Genomic DNA, 21,965 nt, shown 5'->3' on the forward strand with positions numbered 1-21,965 from the left:
AAAAAATAAAATATTTTTCAGATTATTAAAAATTTTATTATATAGTTTAACAACCTGCGAAAATATAGGCCGATCCTCATAAAACTATTTGAAAGGATTTGATTTAAATATAATCAAATTTAAAAAAAAATAATTTTTTCCATTTATTTTATTTTTTTCCATGCCTGTATAATTTCTCACTCAACTATTGAACGGCGTTTTTAAGCCGCCACGGTATTTTAAGAGTCAGCCACCTCCGTCGTTAATATTTGTCGTCGCAGGGCTCTGCTGTACACAAAAACAAGAATAATACTGAAAAAACTTTGGTGTGAAATTTAGCAAAAAAAAAAAAAGAAAATATTAAAAATTCTTCAATTCTTTTGCTGTAATTTACAATTTTTTTACTTTTAATTAAACTTAATTTGTCACAAAACTTTTTACAACAACTAACAAGTAAGTTTTCTTTAAAATTTAAGAAAAATAATTAAAAAATCTCTTCGTAAAATTTGCATTGATGTGGAGGAATGACGAGAAAAAAAGTTTTTTGCAGCTTTTTTTTGAGGTGTTTTTAATTATACAAAAAATAAATTTTCCCTGGCGAAGGGGCAAAGTTATAAAATACAAAATATATTAATTACAGTGAGCAGCAAATCCTTTGGGATTTTACAAACAAAAAAAAAATAGTTTTTCATTAATGTGTTTTTTTTTTTTTTCAGTGGGTTAGCCCTATTTAAATTAATATAGAAAAAAATAAAGTACGTAGTACGTCTCATTAAATTTTGTTGACGACATTGTTTAGCTGTCGTCTGTCTTTCTGATGTTTAGACACAAAATTTTTCTTAGTTTATTTGTCTCAATGGCCGCAAATATTTTCTGATATTTTTAGCCTAATCTGTATTTTATGTGTATTTGGTTTTGTCAAACTATTTTGGTTGTTTTCTTTAATACCTGGCCGAAAGTTTGGCTGGCTATTTGTTTATTGCTTTGCTATAAATGTCCAATATTTGCAAACATTACAATTATTTCGCATTTGATATTTTGGCCTAAAATTATCTTTTGCGTTTATTTATAAATATTATTTTACCTTGAAGTTTTTCCATACACATAATTATAAGTGGACAAACTTCGACCTCGTGGAATTGAGGTGTATTTTTGATTTCTTATCAGTTTAATAAATGGTTTGTTAAACATTAGAAAAGTCTAACATACATAAATCATTTGAAACATCTGTTATATATACTGATAAGAAAATCGATCATAGTTTTGGTATTGAACTGGACAACAAAGTATACTATCAAGTGCATTTGTATTTTCTGCTCATAAAAATCATACACAACTTGTTATTTGACAGCTGTTAACTTGGTGATAGTAGACCTAAAAACACTTTATTTGTATTTAATTAGTGCTTAACAAAGTTATGGATAGTTCTTTAAACCTGTTAGCTATTAAAATAATGACAGAAAATATTATTTAATTAACTATTAAATTTTTTAAGGTGTTAGTTTACATTTAATTTACACATTTTATATTTTCTTCCTTTTACTTTTAGAGCATTTTTTAAATTATTACTTTTTTAAATATTGACATAATTAAAGCATCATCGTTTTGTTACTTGTTTATTTAAATAAAAACATTCTTTGTACCACAAAACGTGACTAATTTTTTGTAAAAAAATATATGTATATTTTTAAATTTACTCAAAATAGCTCAATTTTTTATAGAAAAAAATATATGTATATAAATTTTCAAAATTTCTTTTCCAACTGTCAAATATTATGATCTTTTTCCCACAAAAGCTAAAAACAGCTACAACAAATGTAAGTCCACTAAACATTGCCAAAATACGATAAGACCCCGCAGACCTTAAGGCATTTTTGTATTAAATATACAAGCAAAAACATAGAAACAAATAACTAAATATCGCAAATTATTTCGAATATTTATCACTAGCTCTCTTCCGCAGCTAGTCTCACCTTTTCTCTCTTTTAGTATTCATTATTTTATAGCATATTAATGACCTTTAAACCAATTAATTGTTGATAATTTATATTTATTGGGACTTTTCTTACTGTTCAATATTTATATTGAATTATTTTCCTAAATTTCATTTAACTAATGAGGTGTTTTTTTTTTTATTCAAATAATAATAAAGAAATAGGTGCTCTAATTTTTGAATTTCTTTTTATTCACTCTCTGAGTTGCTAATCTAGCTTTTTCAATATGTTTTTTTTTATCGTATAATTATTGTTTTTGTAGTGTGTTGTGCTCAAAAAAAAAATTCAGCAATGATTAGCTTTCGATAGTATTTTGTGGGACAGCTAAGAAACAGTATTTGTCATAGATATAGTAACCATTAAAAAACATAAAAAAAATCCAACATTTGAAATAATTTAAAAAATTTGAAGATTTTAAAAAATTTTAAAATTTATAATATATTCGAAAATTTGAATATTTTGCAATTTCGAATATTTAAAATAATTTAGAAACTTAAATATTTAAATAATATTGTAAATTCTATCATTTTGTAATATTTACGTTAATTTTAATAATTTTGAAATTTTAAAATTTTTCCAATTTTACAATAATTTTAAAAATTTGAATTTTGAAAATTTGGAAAACAAAAATTTTGGAATAATTTTGAACATTTTACAATAATTTTGAAAAATCGTATATTTTGAAACAATTTCGAAAATTTAAAATTATTTTTTAATAATATTGAAATCGAAAATTAATATAGAAACTTCGAATATTCTACAATAATTTTGAAAATTCGAACATTTTATAATAATATCAAAAATTTGAATATTTTAAAATAATTTGAAAATTTTGAACACATTTTTTGAAATTTCTGCAACAATTTAAAATTTTCTACATTTTACAATAATTTCGAAAAATTCAAATATTTTATATTTTTTTCAATTTCTTTATTCCAATAACCTAGCCTATATCAATAATTTAATATTTTCGAAATAAAAACTTACAAATAATGTCAAACATTAAAAAAATTTTCGAAATTTAGAAAAATTTAATATTTAAAATTTTTGTCATTATTTGAATATTTGTAATATTTTCGAAATTTGAAACAACTTTTTGTTATAATTAAAAAATATATACAGCAATATTTCACAATAATTTCGAAATACGAATATTTTGCAAAAAATTTTAAAACTGTTTCTAATAACATTACCAACTACTGTATACTATTTGAGGTTGATATATTTTTTCTCACTTTCTCATACTTCGAAATCATTAAACATTTTGCAAAACGCTTAGTTCCCAATGTATCGAGCTATTATGAACAGTTGCTTGTTCGTTCGAATTCAAACGATCGGTTTTATTTTTTAAAATTCACATTTGTTTCATTTTATTATTTCTTATTGTTGTTTGTTTTTTTTTTTTTTGTTAAATGTATTTAAAGTATTTTGTACGGGCTGCGCGTTTTGTTTAATCGTTACGCTTTTGGTCGTTAATAAAAAAATTATAATAATAAAAATATATTTTAATAATTTTGTGTCACCTTTACTCTACTACTACAATTAAAAGATATAAAGCTATCAAACGCCATATAAATGCAATACAATTGAAATTCTACTGTATCTATAAAACTAAACGTATAGAAAAGTATTATCTATAAAACCAAGACCTTTGTTAAACTAAAGGTGCAAAGTTTTTCTTATTTTTAAATTTAAATTTATACAAAATAAACAAAAAAAAAAAAAAAATTTAAAGTGAAGTTTAAATTTAAATTTTATAGCTAAAATATTTTTAAAAAATTTATAAATTTTCCTTAACAAATGTACCCTGTTTCTTTTACACATTTTCAATCTATTGAATCATTTTCATCTAATATTTTTATTTAAAAATAAAAATTATATTATATGTATGTGTTTTTGTATTTATACATATTTGTTTAATCATCATCATCATTTTAATGATTATTTTTTAGTTTTGTGCAATGTTTGGCTAATTTTATTTAAATTTTTTGCAAAAGTTACAACAAAAATTATACTTATTACTTGGGAAACCTCTTTTGGCTTGTTTATCAATTTGTATTCCTCTTTTCTTTTAAAAATATTAATTTTTTTTCCTAAAATTTCAAAATATTTATGATGAAAAATTACGTAAATCATTAAAGTCTTTATTGAATATTGTGGGTATGTCGTCAATGGGTGGTTTTTTTTTCCTAATTTACAAAATTTCTTAATGAAAATATGAAAAATATTTTTAATATATTTTAAGCTGCCATTTATTTTAACATTATTAAACTGTACCTTTGTATATAAAACAACAAGAACTGTTTTGAAATTGTCGACTGACTATCATGGGCCAAAAATCATATTGATAATAATGAATTATCAACAAAAATTTCCCTAAAAGAAACAAAATTGTTTTAAACTCAAAAATAAAAACTGAATTTGCAAATATTGTTGTTGTTTTATAATAAAATGAACTCATATTAAATAAAATACTTCATATATTGTTTTATTTTTTACTTATTACGTGTTTGTTTACGTGTTTTTCATATCATGGTTCAAAGTTTATAAATTTCTTTTAATTCTTGTTTAAATTTATTTACTTATACAAACAGCGAGCACAGCTGTCTATATGAATTTAATTACATTTGTTTATATACTAGATAGACTACAACAGGTAGTTAGTTATAGCTGTGATTTTTAATCACTTCCACTTTTACTCTTTTGAATATTAGGTTATTATCGCTTACATTTTTATCTTGCATTTATATTTATTGTATTTTATATAATATTTAATAATTTTACCAAGTTATTGCAATCATTAATTTAGCTGTCAAATTTTGATAATATACAATCTTCGTAATCAAACATGTAGAGAAAATATAAAAACTTCAGTAACAAATTGTTTGATGGTTTATTAAATTGAAGTTTTTGGGAAATTTGAAAGTTAGATAAAGTGTTATTTATTGAAAGAAATTATTAGCCTTACGTTGAGTTTAAGTAATACATCAAGGTTTCGAATTGGAACTTGTTATTGCACTCCGATCTAACTAAAGTCTAGTCTAGTGTCAAATCTATAGTTTAGTCTATAGAATTCTATTCTAGTCTATTCTACAGACTAGTCTATAGTCTTTAGTCTATTCAGTCTAGTATATAGTCAATTCTACAGTCTAGTCTACAGACTATTCTATTGTCTAGTCGATAGTCTATTCTACAGTCTAGTCTATGGTCTAGTCTATAGTCTATTCTATAGTCTATTTTATAGTCAATTTTACAGTCTATTCTACAGTCTATTTTATAGTCTATTCTATAGTCTATTTTATAGTCTATTCTATAGTCTAGTCTATAGTCTAGTCTAATCTATAGTCTAGTCTAATCTATAGTCTAGTCTATAGTCTAGTCTATAGTCTAGTCTATAGTCTAGTCTATAGTCTAGTCTATAGTCTAGTCTATAGTCTAGTCTATAGTCTAGTCTATAGTCTAGTCTATAGTCTAGTCTATAGTCTAGTCTATAGTCTAGTCTATAGTCTAGTCTATAGTCTAGTCTAGTCTAGTCTATAGTCTAGTCTATAGTCTAGTCTATAGTCTAGTCTATAGTCTAGTCTATAGTCTAGTCTATAGTCTAGTCTAGTCAGTCTATTCTGTCTATAGTCTAGTCTATAGTCTAGTCTATGTCTAGGGTATAGTCTAGTCTATAGTCTAGTCTATAGTAGTCTAGTCTATAGTCTAGTCTATAGTCTAGTCTATAGTCTAGTCTATAGTCTAGTCTATAGTCTAGTCTATAGTCTAGTCTATAGTCTAGTCTATAGTCTAGTCTATAGTCTAGTCTATAGTCTAGTCTATAGTCTAGTCTATAGTCTAGTCTATAGTCTAGTCTATAGTCTAGTCATAGTCTAGTCTATAGTCTAGTCTATAGTCTAGTCTATAGTCTAGTCTATAGTCTAGTCTATAGTCTAGTCTATAGTCTAGTCTATAGTCTAGTCTATATAGTCTAGTCTATAGTCTAGTCTATAGTCTAGTCTATAGTCTAGTCTATAGTCTAGTCTATAGTCTAGTCTATAGTCTAGTCTATAGTCTAGTCTATAGTCTAGTCTATAGTCTAGTCTATAGTCTAGTCTATAGTCTATAGTCTAGTCTATAGTCTAGTCTATAGTCTAGTCTATAGTCTAGTCTATAGTCTAGTCTATAGTCTAGTCTATAGTCTAGTCTATAGTCTAGTCCATAGTCTAGTCTATAGTCTAGTCTATAGTCTAGTCTAGTCTATAGTCTAGTCTAGTCTATAGTCTAGTCTATTGTTAGTCTAGTCTATAGTCTAGTCTATTGTCTAGTCTATAGTCTAGTCTAGTGTATATTCTAGTCTATAGTCTAGTCTATAGTCTAGTCTATAGTCTAGTCTATAGTCTAGTCTATAGTCTAGTCTATAGTCTAGTCTATAGTCTAGTCTATAGTCTAGTCTATAGTCTAGTCTATAGTCTAGTCTTTAGTCTAGTCTATAGTCTAGTCTATAGTCTAGTCTATAGTCTAGTCTATAGTCTAGTCTATATCTAGTCTATAGTCTAGTCTATAGTCTAGTCTATAGTCTACTATATAGTCTAGTCTATAGTCTACTATATAGTCTAGTCTATAGTCTACTATATAGTCTAGTCTATAGTCTAGTGTATAGTCTAGTCTATAGTCCAGTCTATAGTCTAGTGTATAGTCCAGTCTAACCTATAATCTAGTTTAATTATATTACCCGCTAAGGTTCTTCTGAAGAACATTACATTGTACCTTGAAATTTAAAAAAAAAAATTTTAAATTGTTTAAGATTTTTCAATAATTTTTATTTACATAAATTACACTCTCTTTACAAAACTACTGCTAAACTATTATTAAATAATATTTATTTGTAATAATCTTTTTAAACAATTATAATTACGATTAAAGCTTATAAAGGGAAAAAACGTGATGTTTCCATATGTCCTTTTTATTCTAAAAGAATGACTCTTCAACTAATTCTCCATTTCCAACATGGGCAAATAGAAAGGCAATGAATTGAGTACATCGTTAGCGGCCTGTTCTTTGGGTGCATCAAAATTTAAAGCATGACGTGGTGAAGTCATTAATTGACGCACATTAAAGGCAATATCTTCAAAATTAATACGTTCACTAGGCTCCAAAGTCCAACAGTTCAATAGCATTTGATATAGATCTTCATAGACAAAAGCAGGTTGTGCCGGACGTGAACCACTCTTTAAAGCATCTAAAACTTTATTGGAATTATTTATTTGTGCATAAGGTGTGGCACCCAATGAACAACATTCCCAGGCCACTACAGCAAAAGACCAAACATCCGATTTTGAGGAATAATGTTGATATCTAAGAACTTCTGGTGCCAGCCATCTGGTGAGATCTATCTTTTTCTGATTATTCACATAGGGGGTGGGACCAAATACCGATACTTTCAATTTCATTTCAGCCGTAACATAAATACAATGTGATGATAAATGTTTGTGTATAACTTTAGATTTAGCTAAATAATCCATGGCACTGGCAATTTCATAAATCCATTGTAATATTAATTGTTCGGAAAGGGCAGTAATGCGTTGCATGATGGCAGAACTGGGAGCTCTTCTGCTCTCTATTAGTCTACGTTTTAGAGTTACATTTTCATGTTCAAACACCAAATAAAACCAATCAGTGCTGGAAGACACGCCATAAAAATCCAATAGATTTGAATGTTGCTGTAATTTGGTTAAATTACGAAATTCCTGCAGTAACTTGCCCTGATCTGTGCTGGTTAGCTCATCCAAGGACAAAACATGCAGTTGACAATCTGCACTTGATTCTGGCAAATTGTTGGTTAAAAGCTTTCCCGTTATAACTTCACCATAATTTCCCTCAGCTATAACATCATTGACATTCATACGCAAATTATTTCTTGGTATTTTCTTAGTCACATCCAGTTTATCCACCAGAGCATTCAATTGTTCTTTGAAATTCTCAACTGTTGGAGGCATTTCATCTTCCATAACATAACCATTGTTTTCTCTTTCAATTATGGGCTGTTGCATGGTCATTTCATGAGAATTTCCACGACCCGAACGTATTTGACATTGTTTGTAGCGTAAATAGAAATAGGTGATGACGGAGAGTATAAAACAAATGCCAAAAATGGAACAGGTGACAATTAATGCCACCACCGAACTTTGTCCCGCCTCAAAGGTGGCATAGGTAAAGTTATCCATAGAGGTGGTATGCTGGTCGTGACTACTGCGGGTGTATAAGGTTTTGGTAATGCCATTGAGAGTGCTGACCTGCAATAGAAAGATGTTTAAAATAAATGTGTAATAAACACGTAATAAATGAAATACTTTTTTTTAAGATTGTAACGTTCAACAAAATTATAATTTAATTATACTCACCACACCCAAACTGACATGGAAATCCGAATTTTTATTATCCAAGGGAGGATTGTTATAACGACCATAACGTTTACCATCTCCCACTATAAATTTACGAGTTTTATTATCTCCTGGACGATCATAATCCAATTCAGCTGCTATATAATAAGGTAAACCATCTTCATCTGCCTTTTTCCAACTGCCCAACAGACTAGTGTCAAAGGTTTGAGACAATGAATCATCTATTCTCTCCACTATAACTAAAACTTTTGTGACTGGACCATTGTCATTTCTTACCGGCTTAATTTCTATGGTCAAAGTTGTATCAGTAGTTTGCAAGATTTTTGGTTGTGCAGGCTGGGGACTAGGCTCCGCCACTAGGGTAGTTCCCACTACAGAAGAGGAACCACAATTATCTGATTCCCCCGCTGGTCCTTCACAAATTGCACGCACTGTTACATTATACTTAGTGGCAGGCAATAGATCTGTAATTTCCATTTTATTTTCCGTGCCCTGTACCACAAATTCTGGTTGTGCAAAAAATGCTTTAGAGGAATAAGTATGCAAACGTTGTATTTGTATAAGATAATTGGTTATTTTTAATACTGGTGGTGTTTCAGAGCCGGCTATAAATGTTTTCGGCGGCTTATATGGATTCCAAATTATACTCAAACTGTTTTCAGAGGCATTTTGTAGTTTTAAATCTTTTGGTGAGGCATCTGTATTAAAGGTATAATAACTGTGCACTCCTACACCACCACAATATTCCGATTTTATGGCCACACAGGGTGTATTACACAATATATCATCTTGTTTATCTTCCACTACTATATCACTGGAACAGTAACACTTTTCGGACATCATAATGGCATAAGTATTATTCTTTAATTCACAGATTTCCACACAAGTTTGAGGCATTTTGGCATACACCGATTCGGTAAGCACCTCTGCCCGAACCGAAAAACAACCCACATAATAGTAGGGGGAATACTTATTACCAGCCAGTTCTTGACCTAAAGAAACTTCTACACTCCACTGCAGCAATAAGATGAAAAAACCTAGTTTTAGCATTCCAAAATTAGGGCGGTGGCCAGGTTTTGCTGTTGACTGTGTATAGTTTTTTATTTTTTTAAAACATTCTTGAAACCTTCGTTGTTGCGCCATACTTGTTGTGTGTTTTACTCTGCAATAATTTTGAAAATATGAATTAAACTACTGCTGTGTTGTTCGGTTCATTCATAATTTTTTCAACAAAATTTCAAATTACCTTGTATTGTAATATTGTAATATTGTCGTTTTCTGTTGTAGTTAAATTTTCCTGTATACTGTTGTTATTTATTTTTATTTTTTTCAGCTTTTTTAGTAAATCAATTTGTAATATTGTGTTTAATTGAAATTTGTATTAATTTTGCTCTTCTTTTCATGTTGTTTTTTTTAGCACAAAGGGGTTTTTGTACATGCAGTCTTCAATTTTGTTTTTTTTTTTTTTTTTTTGTCTTTTTTTAATTATTTCTATGAAACCACCATCAAAAAACAACGATCACCAAAGAACCAGCAATAGTAGAAACAGCAACAGTAACAGCAGTAGTAAAATAATACATTTTTACTTTCAAACCTACCAGTTCAGAATGATTTTTTTAATATTCTCCATTACGCTTGAAAAGACTAGCATAGTTAACAAACATTATTAAACCGTTAAGAGGCGTTGCAAGAAACGTGTCAAACAAACTTAAAAATAATATAAATTTTATAAAAATAATTGTTAGTTTTTGGTATTCTGCTAGTAAACTCAAATTATATTTTTTTCAATAATTAACCGTTTTGCTTTACTGTTCTCCATGGGTTAACTCTGACTAAGCCTTAGTTTAATCTCTCTTTGTCTCCCTCTCTGTTTTATTTTTAAGTTACTCATTATTTAAATAACCGAGATACTACTGTTGTTGCCTACAAATGTTTCTTTCTTTTCAATTTCAATTTTTAAACCTTTTGTTTAATTTTTAATAAGCCAAAAAGAAACAGACATTGTTTTTACCTGTTAACTCATTTTTTTATTTTTTTAACCCTAGAGAGCGACTTACTCTCTTTAAGCTGAGTTAGAGCGGCGAGCTCTCTAACTCTGTGTTAACGTTTATTTTCTTTCTTAACATCTTTTGCCTGTTTCTTTTTCTTAACGTAATTGTGTTAACGTGGTTTTTTGTTTGTTTTAGTTTTGAATTTTTAGTGTTGTGCAACGTTTTTAGTTAGTTTTTTTTTTTTTGGCAGAGAGTTTTCAAATGGTAAAGAACTGTATTGGTTGAACATATGAAAAAACCCAAAGCTTCCTGAAAAGCTTCTTTTTTAATACATTTGCTTCTTAGAAAAACTTATTTTTAATTGAAAAAGCTTTTTGTAAGCAGAAAAATACTTTTTCTTTCTTTTCTTCAAATAGTTTAAATAAAAACTTTTTAAAAGAAAGATCTTAATTTTTCTCTAACATTTATTAAGAAAATTTCATGTTATTTTTAGAAGAATAAGCTTTCTTAAACACAAAAAGTTTAAATTAAGAGCTTTTATATTTAAAAATCGATTTTTTTTAATAAATCTAAAAAGCTTTTTATTTAAAAAACAAAAAACTTGCATCAAGAGATCCATTTGTAAAAAGAAATTAAAAAGCTTTTCGCTTAAAATACACTTCTTATAAAAAGCTGATGATATTTTTAAAAAGCTTTTCAGATTAAAATACCTTTATGTAATATATAAAATTTTTCTATATAAAATAACCTTTAAAAAAGCTGAAATGTAAAATTAAAGTTTTAGAAAAAGCTTTCATTGAAAAATAACTACTATTTAAAAATAAGTAGTAAACTTTTTATTTTGAACACATTTAAACATTAAATCAATTATTAAAAAGTTTTTTTTTTTATATAAAATAAAGCTTTTTTCTATAAAAAGTTTTTTTATAAAATAAAGCTTTTTTTCTGTAAAAAGTTTTTTTTTATAAAATAAAGCTTTTTTCTGTAAAAAATTATTTAATAAACTTTCATTAAAAGCTTTTTTAGGAAAATATAATTTTGTAAAAGCTTTCTATAAAAAATAAACTCTAAAAAAGCTTAGTTTGACTCTTTGTAAAAGTGTTTTAATGTAAAAAAGATTTTTATTTAAAAAGTTAAACTAACATTCTAATGTCAATGAGCTTTATTTAAAAAGCGTTTTATATAAAATCGACATTTAAGATAAAGCTTGAAGGCGAATATGCTTTTTTTAAAGATCATTTGGGCGACTATGACTATTTTCGTGTTTTTAAGTAAAATAAATTGTTGTAAAAACTTTCTATAGAAAATAAACTTTAGAGAGCTTTTGTGTTATAATATTTTTTAAAAAAATATTTTTATTAAAAAGTTTTATTATAAAACAATAAACTAACTTTTTATATAAAAAACTTTTATTTAAGAAGCTTTTTATGAAAAAGTTTACTAAAAAACTTTTTTATCTAATAGAGCTTTAATTAAAAGATTTTTATGTAGATTTTTTAGAAAAATGTATTTTAATAAAAGCTTTTGTAATTTGACTTTTCTTTTTTTAGATAAAAAAGTTTTAATAAACTTTTTCATAAATAGCTTTTTAATAAAAGTCAAATAGCTTTTTATGTAAAGTTATTTAAAAAGTTTTATTAAAATACAATAAACTAACTTTTTATGTAAAAAAAACTTTTATTATAAAGCTTTTTATGAAAAAGTTTATTAAAAAACTTTTTTATCTAGTAGAGCTTTAATTAATAGAGTTTCATATAGATTTTTAAGTAAAATTAATTTTACTTTTTTTAGATAAAAAAGTTTTAATAAACTTTTTCATAAAAAGCTTTTTAATAAAAATCAAATAGCTATCTACATATGTAAAAAGCATTTTATGTAAAAAAAGCTTTTATTAATAAACTTTTAGTTTCAAAATGACATTTAAAATTAAGCTGGAGAGCAATAAAACATAAATAAGTACCAGTATTTTGATTATTTCTAAAAAGAAAAGAAAATGTTCTATCAATAATTATCTAACAATTTGTTAATTTTTATATATTATACAGCAATTATTGTTGTAAATGCAATTTATTATTAAACATTTTTTTTACTGAATCATTTGTATAATTTCCTTTTATTATTATGAGATCAGTATTTAAAAACAAAATGATTTTTTGCATCTAGTAAATAAACACTCTCACTTTTGTTTAAAACTCTCAATTATAATACCGGTCTTTAAAAAAACGAAACAAAGGCCTCATCATACAGATTGCTCACAAAAGTCTCCACCTATGATCACATCTTTTTTTTACGCGTAATATAAGTAATATGTTATATACTCTATTGTATATGAATAATTTTTTGTAACAATTTTCATGGTTTTTACCTTTAAATTAATATTACTCTTATTTATCAATTTCAGTTGTTGTTATACCCTACACCACTTTAGTGGGGAGGGTATATTGGATTTGTGCTGATGTTTGTAACATACAAAAATATTCGTCCTAGACCCACCTTAAAGTATACCAATCGGCTTAGAATCGTTTTCTGAGCCATGTCCGTCCGTCTGGCTGGCTGGCTGGCTGTCCATGTAAACCTTGTGCGCAAGGTACAGGTCGCAATTTTCAAGATAATTGGATGAAATTTGGCACGCACGTTTTATTTGACCTAAGGCCTATTGAAAATGGTTAAGATCGGTCCATTATTTCACCTAGCCCCCATAGAACAGAACCCCCCGAAAAGGGCTTCTGAGCTCATAATTATGTTAAATATACATATATATCGATAAAATGCGACACACCTAAGTATTATAGAAGTCTTGATGACCCTGCCAAATTTCATAAAGATCGGGCCTCATTTGACCCTAGCTCCCATACAAAGTCCCCTTCAGAAAATTACTTGAATGTCCCAAATTAGCTTATAAACACAAATATCGCGATGAAATTCAGCACAATAAAATATTATGTCAATATAAATATATTCACAAAATTTTATCGGGCTTGGTCCATATTTGCCCCTAGCCCCCATATAAAGCCTCTTTCAGAAAATTAGTTTTTCATCCATAAATTGCTTAAATGTATCGGAACAAGGGAATATTGAAGATAAATGCTTTATTATGAAAAATAAATCACATTTAATATTCATAACTGGTGTAGGGTATCATATGGTCGGCCACGCCCGACTATAATTTCTTACTTGTTTTCTTTTGTTTTCTCTCTCATACAATGTTTGTGTGTTTGAGAGTGAGTGTGTTTTAGCTTTTAGCTGAGATTTAATTTTAATACTCGATCAACCATCTATCTATAGGTCCGTTTATTTGTTTGTCGGTGTGTCTAGCTGTCTGTTCCTCAATACCACATCCATTCGTCCGTCCATATGAGTATCTCTATTTGTTGTCTGTATATTCATCATACGTGAACACCACTATACATCATCAACACACACGAGTCAAAAGCACAAATTTTATACATACCAATTTCATTGTTCATTGACTAGCTTTATTGGTGGGTTACAAATTTCGTTATACTCGTATTAATATTTATAAAAATTAAAAAAAAAATAACAATGAAAAGTAGTAGTGCAGTGAGTTTAAATAAATTTCATTATTTTCTTAATAAAGTAATGAGAAATTTTAATTAAAAAAAAAAATACTTAATGAAAACCAAACCTCCTACAGTGCAATTAATTTAAATTAAAAGAAAAAAGTAATGTGTGTATTTGCTAACAGTATCTTTTTATTGATCTTCAAAGCTATAGTTTGACTTTCTATTTTTGTTGTTATTTTCATTCTCATGTTTTTTTTTTTCATTATTATAATATTGAATTAAAAAACAAAACACATTTTATAAAAGAAATAATGTCAACGTCATCAAAGGCCACATTTTGAGTAATTTTTTTAGTGCATTAAAAAAATACACATAATTTTTTCTTAATTAAATTTGTTCATCTATTGTGCAGTGTTTTTTTTTAATAAAAAAATTTCATTTAAATGTCAGCCATAGACAACACGTACGTGTTTAATATTTTCACAAAAATTAAATTCAATTGTTTATTGTATTTTATTCTGAGTTGTTTACGCGGTGTAATATTTATTAATATAAAAATACACATAGTTATTTATTTCACACGTAGTTGTATATTAAATCATGGCTTTTTTCTGTCATTTCTGATTTGTTTTCTACAACTATATGTTAAATACTTAAATCGAATTCCATTTTTCGAAAACCAGTTATTTAATAAGAGAACAAAGAGCATTGCACTTTTTTCATAGAATTCTACTGGTATCTTATAGATATTTAACATTACTTTGTTTTTATCTGTTACACAGAAAAATAATTTAAACAAAAAGTTATTAAAGATATGTTTCTTGCATTAGTCAGATTTTATTGGGAAATACTAACATTCAAAAATTGTTTTTTATAATTTTAATTGAAATTAAAAACTTTAATATACAGGCTATTATATAAACAAATGGGTATAAATATTTACAAAATTAGCATTTTGTAACAAAAGACTGCAGGCAACAAGGCAACAGGTATTAAATTAACACACATGGAATTGTTTAAGAATTCTTTATAACTTAAAGAATACTTTGCTGCTGAGTGGTATTGCCATAAAAATACATGGTTTAAACATTAAGAACGGAATACATAGTTAAATTTGTTACTTCTTTGGTTTAGGTTACTTCCAACCTCTTACATCGATTACAGCTTCTCGCAATAAAGATTTGTAAGAAAATTGTCCCAAATTTTCATTCATTCATTAAATAATCATATAAAAGCTTTTAGCAAAAGCTTTAGAGTAATTCTAAAAAGCTTTTTAAGAAAATTAAAAAAAAAAACATACAAAAAGCTCTCCCAACAATTACATAATCTTCTATAAAAATTAATTGTCAAAAAAGTTTTAAATCAAATAAAAGCTTTTAGTAAATGATTTTTAGAGTAATTCTAACAAAAACTTTTACATATGACATTAAAAAAGTCATTCCTAAAAAAATACACTTAAAGCTCCTTTAAAAAAATTTTTCACAAAAAGCTTTTCTAAAATTAATTCTTGAAAAATCTAATAAATTTTACGTTATTCACCTTTGTGATTCCCTTCAAAGAGTTCTATTGGTAAAATAAAATATAAAAGCTTTTTATGTAAAATAAACTTTTTATGGAAAGCTATGTATATAAAATTATATTTTAAAAAAGCTTTTCATATAAAAGCTTCATGTAGAAAGTTTATAACGTAAAAAGTAAAATAAATTTTTATAAAAGCTATCTCTCTCTTCTTTTGTAAACAAGATGTCACTTAAAAAAATTATTAAAAAGTTTTACATGTAAAATTAATTAAAAAAGGTGTTTGCATATGAAAAGCTTTCTATGCAAAATTATAATTTTAAAAAGCTTTTCACGTAAAAATAATTTTTAGTAAAAAGCTTTCTGAAAAAAGTTTTTAATAAAAATTTGTTTTTAAAAATTAGATACAAAAGATTTTCATGTAAAAAAACTTCTTGTTAAAAGCTTCTTGTAAAAAGTTTTTAACTATGGGAAATAAACTCTTTGTAAACTAGCTGGCAATAAAAACTACCTGTTTAAAAAGGGGTTTATTAGAAAGTTTTTTATTTTAAAAGCTTTTTCAATAAAAAGCTTTTTATGCTAGAAGTTTTTATTAAAAAGCTTTCTATGCTAGAAGTTTTTATTAAAAAGCTTTCTATGCTAGAAGCTTTTGTTAAACAGCATTATATGGCAGAAGTTTTTATTAAAGGACTTTCGTTAAAAAGCTTTATATTCGAAAGAATTTATGTGCAAAAAGTGTTTAATAAAAGCTTTATGTGTTAAAAAGGCTCTTTTTAAAAATGTTTATGTAAAAAACCAAAAACAAAATTTTGTAAAAGTTTTTTTTAAATTTTTTACAAAAAGTTTTTTTCTAGAAAACTTTTGCTTAAATTCGTTAATAATACCGAAAATATCACACCATTATTAAACAAAGTTTAAGATGTTTTGTTCACATCCGATCCCTCGAACCTTAAATTATGTTGATTGCTACTGAAAAAGCTTATTAGTTTACATACTGCTGTAGCAAATACAAAATAATTGTATAATCAATTGATGGTAGAAATTTGCAGTGGGTCTTCGATATAAAGCTATTTTAAAATGCTTTATTTACTTTTAGACGAATGTTTCTAATATTCTATTGAAAGCCAAGTATCCGGTATACAAAGCAAATTTTTAGTTATTTTTAACAAATTCCACAAATATGTATGTATGCTGAATTTGTTTTTCTTTGCATTTCTCTTTAATTTAATAATTGAAAATCTTTTAGAATTTTAAGTACACATTTTTTTATAATAATTAGTTATATATTCTCTCGCTAAAATACATTTTGAGTGTATAAGTCCTAAACAAACAATATTTTTTACACCATTTCAAATATTAATTTATTGAAATGTTTTTGTTTTTTTGATGGCTCTACTACAATAATTATTACTTTTAAATATCAATGGGAAATGGTTTAAACGTATCTTTTCAAAATTTGGTATATTTTTTTCAAATTTTTTTTTATAAATAAAAAATGTGTATAAACTAAAAATAATCTCGCATAGCATAATTACACATTTATGTCAACATTTTAATGCAAAAAAATCTTCTCATTATTCATCTTGTATAGTCTAGAGAATTGCGTTAGAATCTATTTATTTCGGTTAAAATTAAATAAAAATAAACATTTTTACCGTTTCCTTGTGTGTGATTAAATTAAAATATTGCACACTTTCAGTTCATAAAGTAGTCGTAAAAGAAACAATGTATTAATTATAAAAATTATCCAGTCCTAATAGCAAAAATTATTTTTTTTTCTCTATCTTACAGAAAAAGGCCTTGATTAAAAAAAAAATTCACGTTTCCTGTTTACAAAAAAAACACACACACACAACAGCCATAAAAAATTGTGTCTCAAAACCACCGTCATTTAAAGCCAATATTACTCTATAAATAAACAGATTTCAATATGCCGGGAGAGGCGGTTCAAGTAATCTCCACATCGGAGGAACACACATTCATACTAAATGAAGACAATTTAAGTGAGGTGCTGATGCGTGAAGAAGTCAAAGATCGTTATGTGTGTGTGGTATCAGTAGCGGGAGCATTTCGTAAAGGAAAAAGTTTTCTCTTAGATTTTTTTCTGCGTTATATGTATTCAAAGGTAAAGCTATATACGTATAGATTAACTTAAAATATCTAATGTTACCTTTGTTAACCTTTCTAGTATGTACGCCATGATGTTAGCGATTGGTTGGGTGATGAAGATTCACCTTTGACGGGTTTTTCTTGGCGTGGCGGTTCTGAACGTGATACAACTGGCATACTTATGTGGTCGGATATATTTTTACATGACTATCCCAATGGTGACAAAATTGCCATTATTCTTTTGGATACACAGGGAGCCTTCGATAGCCAAAGTACTGTACGTGATTGTGCTACAGTTTTTGCTTTAAGCACCATGTTGTCATCGGTTCAAATCTACAATTTGTCACAAAACATCCAGGAGGATGATTTACAACATTTACAATTGTTCACAGAATATGGTCGTTTGGCTTTAGCCGACTCTGGCAAGAAACCTTTCCAACGTTTACAATTTCTAGTGCGTGATTGGAGTTTTCCCTACGAAGCTGAATACGGCGCTTTGGGTGGCGATCAAATACTGAAAAAGCGCCTGGAAATATCGGATAAACAACATCCCGAATTGCAATCACTTAGACGTCATATTTCCTCGTGTTTCCAAGAAGTGGCCTGTTTCCTTATGCCCCATCCCGGTTTAAATGTCGCAACAAATCCCAAATTTGATGGTCGTCTCAAAGATATCACACCGGAATTCAAACAAAGCTTAAGAACTTTAGTGCCCATGCTCTTGTCGCCCGATAATTTGGTATACAAAGAAATCAGCGGTCAACGCATTAGGGCCCGAGATCTTATACAATACTTCCAATCGTATATGACAATTTACAAGGGTGATGAATTGCCCGAACCTAAAAGTATGTTGGTAGCCACAGCAGAAGCTAATCATTTGACTGCTGTAGCAAATGCCAAAGAGTTGTACAATCAATTGATGGAAGATGTTTGCGGTGGCACTAGACCGTACTTAAGCACTGGTCATTTGGAAGCTGAACACTTAAGAGTTAAGGACAAAGCTGTATTTCAGGTGAGTTTCTTTTTTTTTCAATATGAATTTAAATAAATTGTAATGTTAATTATTATATTAAAAATTTAGTTCCTGGCCAAACGTAAAATGGGCGGTGAAGAGTTCACCGAAAAGTTCCGTCAACAATTGGATTCTGATCTTGAGGAAATCTTTGTTTCGTATAAAGCGCACAATGAAAGTAAAAATATATTTAAAGCCGCACGTACCCCAGCTGTTTACTTCGCCCTCGCTGTTGTCTTTTACATTCTAAGTGGCATCTTTGGTCTGTTGGGCATGTATACCTTTGCCAATTTCAGTAATTTAATCATGGGCATTTCATTACTGACCTTAGCTTTGTGGGCGTATATTAGGTAAGTTTAAGCGTTCAAAATTCAGTTTTAGTAAAACGGAATTGTTTATGAAACTTGAGTTTTATTAAAAATTTTCATTGAAAGCTTAATTTCACGAAAAGTTTTCACTGAAAATTGTTTTAAACAAATATTTTACTGAACATTGAATTTCACAAAAAATTTTCACTAAAAATTTAATTTCACCAAAAATGTTCACTGAAAATTGTTTTCACCATATATTTTCACTGAAAATAGTTTTCACCATAAAGTTTCACTAAAAATTGTTTTCCCCAGAAATTTTTACTGAAAATTGTTTTCACTAAAATTTTTCAATAAAAATTATTTTCACAAAAATTTTCCAAAAAAAAATTCACTGAATATTTATTTCACCAAAAATTTTCACTGAAAATTATTTTCAACAAAAATATTCACTGAAAATAGTTTTCACCAAAAAGTTTAACTGAAAATTGATTTTAACAAAAATTTCACTGAAAATGTTTTCACCAAAAATTTTCGCTGAAAATTATTTTCAACAAAAATTTTCGCTTAAAATTGTTTTTACGAAAAATTTCACTGAAATTATTTTCACCAAAAGTTTTCACTGAAAATTGATTTCGACAAAAATTTTCACTGAAAATTGATTTCGACAAAAATTTTCACTGAAAATTGATTTCGACAAAAATTTTCATTGAAAATTGATTTCGACAAAAATTTTCACTAAAAATTTTTTTTCACCAAAAACTTTCACTAAAAATTGTTTTTACCAAAAATTATCACTGAAAATACTTTTCACCAAAAATATTCACTGAATTTTGTGTTCACCAAATATTTTCACTAAAAATTGTTTCACCAAAAATGTTCACTGATAATTGTTTTCACCAAAAATTTTCACTAAATATTGTTCACTAAAAATTGTTTTTACAAAAATTTCCACTAAAAACCTTGTTCAACAATAAATTTTACTAAAAATCTAAAAGTTTATTAAAAGTATTCCAATAAATTGTTATTCTCTTACAGATACAGCGGTGAATTGAGTGATTTTGGTGTTAAACTAGATGATTTTGCGACGTTACTGTGGGAGAACGTAAGTTATCTTATTTCTACAGCAAATTAACAATTTTAAAAACAATTTCTTTTACATTCATAGTTCATGAAACCGATTTATCAGGGCTGCATGGAAAAAGGCATACAACATGTTGCCACACATGCTGCTGAGGCGGCAGTTGGTGGCGGTAGTCGCACATCATTAAATGGCAAATTGAAAAGTTCATGAGAATACGCCAATATGCAAAAAAATCAAAATGATGCAAGTGGCTATAAAAAGCCAAAGGCAACAAATGATAAAGAGCCGTCAACAGCATCAGCGGCAAAACAACAACAGCAACAAAAAATGGTAGTTAATAATAGTAAACAAACAACAACAGGAACATCAACGAATAACAACTATTTAGGTCATAAAAACAAACCACAAGCAACAGAAACCACATCATTAAATGCTGCCAGTACTACATTATTTGCTTCCATATGGAGTAAATTTTCTGCCACTTGTAATGAAGCCAAACAACAAAAAATCTTACAAAAGCAAGCTTCAACAACATCTGCAGCAGCAGCAGCAACATCCACAACAACTTCTAATGGCAATGCTAATGGTAACAATGTTACCAATCGTAAAAAAAGAAAATCGAAGAAGAATTCCAACTCAACTTCGAATATGGCAAAATAAATAAAATAATAATTTTTTTTTCACAATTGTCCTTAAGTAAATGTTAAAGCCTCCTCTCTCCCTCCTAAAACTCCTCAGATTCCCTAAAAAGAAGTTTTTTTATTCCCTAGTGTTTTTTATGATTACCAACAAAAATTTTTTCCTTGTATGTTGTTTTTTAAACCAACAGAAATAAAAAAATCTTAGCCACGTAAATTTATATTAAATTAAATAATAAACAAATACAGAAATTACAACAAATTTAAAATATCTCTAGTTTAAAAACATTATGCTTAAACTATAGTAATTATAATAATAATGATTAATTTAAAACCAACTTAAAAAAAAATAAAGTCATAAATAAATAAAAACAAAAACCAGCTAAAGCGCAGGCGTTAATAGGGATCGTTACAATTAAATAAGTCTCACAAAAATTACTTATAACGGGGGTTTTTCTAATCAAATACTTTTATTATTTTTTTATTTAAAATACAACACCTATCAAACACTAACATTTCCTACCATTTTGTTACTTTATGCTATAATTTTTTTTAATATTTGTTGTCTTTGTTTTTTGTGTAACCACTTATGCTTTAAAATTTTTTTTAGTGTGTCATTAAGTATATTATATATTTTAATTTGTTTTTTTTTTTTTTAAATATGAATTTTATTTTGTATAATTTTTTATTGTTTATTTCTTCTGTTAATTTAATAATTATTACTTTTTTATATATATAAATCATTTTTTTTATACATATCCTCTCATGGTTAAGGTATGATAAAATTTTCCGTAAGAAAAACAAAAGAAACAAAAAAAAGCAGTCGAAAGAAAAATAGAAGTAAAATGCAACAGTAACTGATGCAATGGATGAATTTAAAATTTGTTTTAATTGAATTATAATAGTAATAAAAAGAAAATAAAAATTTAATAAAGATAAAAAAATTAAATAAAAAAAAAAGTATTTGTTTTTTTTCATTCGAAAAAAGTGTGATAAAATTAAAAAAATGTTTTCTTTCAAAAGTGTAAATCAATCTTTATTTTAAAACAAAAACATTCTTCATAAATACATTCAATAATTCCAAATCCATACACTTTACTTTAGTAAAACATTTCATTCACTTTTAGTTTGTTTGCTGCAGCAGGATTTTCCACTTTCTTCTGCATCCTTTTGTCCCGACATACAATTACATTTGTTGCCCTGAGCACACTTGCAGCGTTCATCACATTTAGTTGTGGTGCATTTGCAATCTAGAATAATGAAATTTAATTATTCGATTTTCTTCTAATTGTTAAAAATAATAAAAAGTTTTTAAAATTCCACCTTTTTCACATCCTTTGCAAGGCATTTTTTTTATATAGTTGATATATGAAATCCTTTTCAATTAATCAGCTGAATGAAAATGATGTGTATTCTAAGAATTTG

General features: G+C 27.1%; 2 protein-coding genes across 5 annotated transcripts; one reads left to right on the forward strand and one right to left on the reverse strand.

Annotated features, from left to right (window-relative positions):
- The first annotated feature begins 234 nt into the window (after positions 1-234).
- LOC119601931 (atlastin) lies at positions 235-21,484 on the forward strand. 3 transcript variants are annotated; one of them, XM_037953197.1, is made up of 6 exons: positions 235-432; positions 17,181-17,514; positions 17,578-18,510; positions 18,580-18,860; positions 19,857-19,923; positions 19,987-21,414. In XM_037953197.1, the coding sequence occupies exons 2-6, from the start codon at positions 17,320-17,322 to the stop codon at positions 20,110-20,112; spliced, it is 1,602 nt and encodes a 533-aa protein (XP_037809125.1). In that variant the 5' UTR covers positions 235-432; positions 17,181-17,319; the 3' UTR covers positions 20,113-21,414. The 3 variants fall into 3 exon arrangements, with proteins under 3 accessions (XP_037809125.1, XP_037809124.1, XP_037809126.1); XM_037953196.1 differs by lacking the exon at positions 235-432 and adding an exon at positions 3,251-3,638 and having other exon boundaries at positions 19,987-21,484; XM_037953198.1 differs by lacking the exon at positions 235-432 and adding an exon at positions 13,811-13,829.
- Positions 6,758-14,005, reverse strand: LOC119601930 (putative tyrosine-protein kinase Wsck). Of its 2 annotated transcripts, XM_037953193.1 has the most exons (4): positions 13,799-14,005; positions 9,603-9,950; positions 8,357-9,518; positions 6,768-8,248 (listed from the first exon to the last, which is right to left on the reverse strand). In XM_037953193.1, exons 3-4 carry the CDS (start codon positions 9,497-9,499, stop codon positions 6,944-6,946), a joined length of 2,448 nt encoding a protein of 815 aa, XP_037809121.1. In that variant the 5' UTR covers positions 9,500-9,518; positions 9,603-9,950; positions 13,799-14,005; the 3' UTR covers positions 6,768-6,943. The 2 variants fall into 2 exon arrangements, with proteins under 2 accessions (XP_037809122.1, XP_037809121.1); XM_037953194.1 differs by lacking the exon at positions 13,799-14,005 and having other exon boundaries at positions 6,758-8,248; positions 9,603-10,266.
- Positions 21,485-21,965: the final 481 nt, after the last annotated feature.

Source organism: Lucilia sericata, unplaced genomic scaffold (assembly GCF_015586225.1).
Source record: "Lucilia sericata isolate MDLA Ls3-8-SP2 unplaced genomic scaffold, ASM1558622v1 Contig000199F_arrow, whole genome shotgun sequence".
Lineage (NCBI taxonomy): Eukaryota > Metazoa > Arthropoda > Insecta > Diptera > Calliphoridae > Lucilia > Lucilia sericata.

Coding starts and splice junctions, on each gene's coding strand:
- LOC119601930 (XM_037953194.1), bottom strand. CDS start 9,499: ATGGCGCAACAACGAAGGTTTCAAGAATGTTTTAAAAAAATAAAAAAC. Junction 8,249..8,356: donor TCCATGTCAGTTTGGGTGTG/GTGAGTATAATT, acceptor TTTCTATTGCAG/GTCAGCACTCTCAATGGCAT.
- LOC119601931 (XM_037953197.1), top strand. CDS start 17,320: ATGCCGGGAGAGGCGGTTCAAGTAATCTCCACATCGGAGGAACACACA. Junction 18,861..19,856: donor GCTTTGTGGGCGTATATTAG/GTAAGTTTAAGC, acceptor ATTCTCTTACAG/ATACAGCGGTGAATTGAGTG. Junction 19,924..19,986: donor CGACGTTACTGTGGGAGAAC/GTAAGTTATCTT, acceptor TTACATTCATAG/TTCATGAAACCGATTTATCA.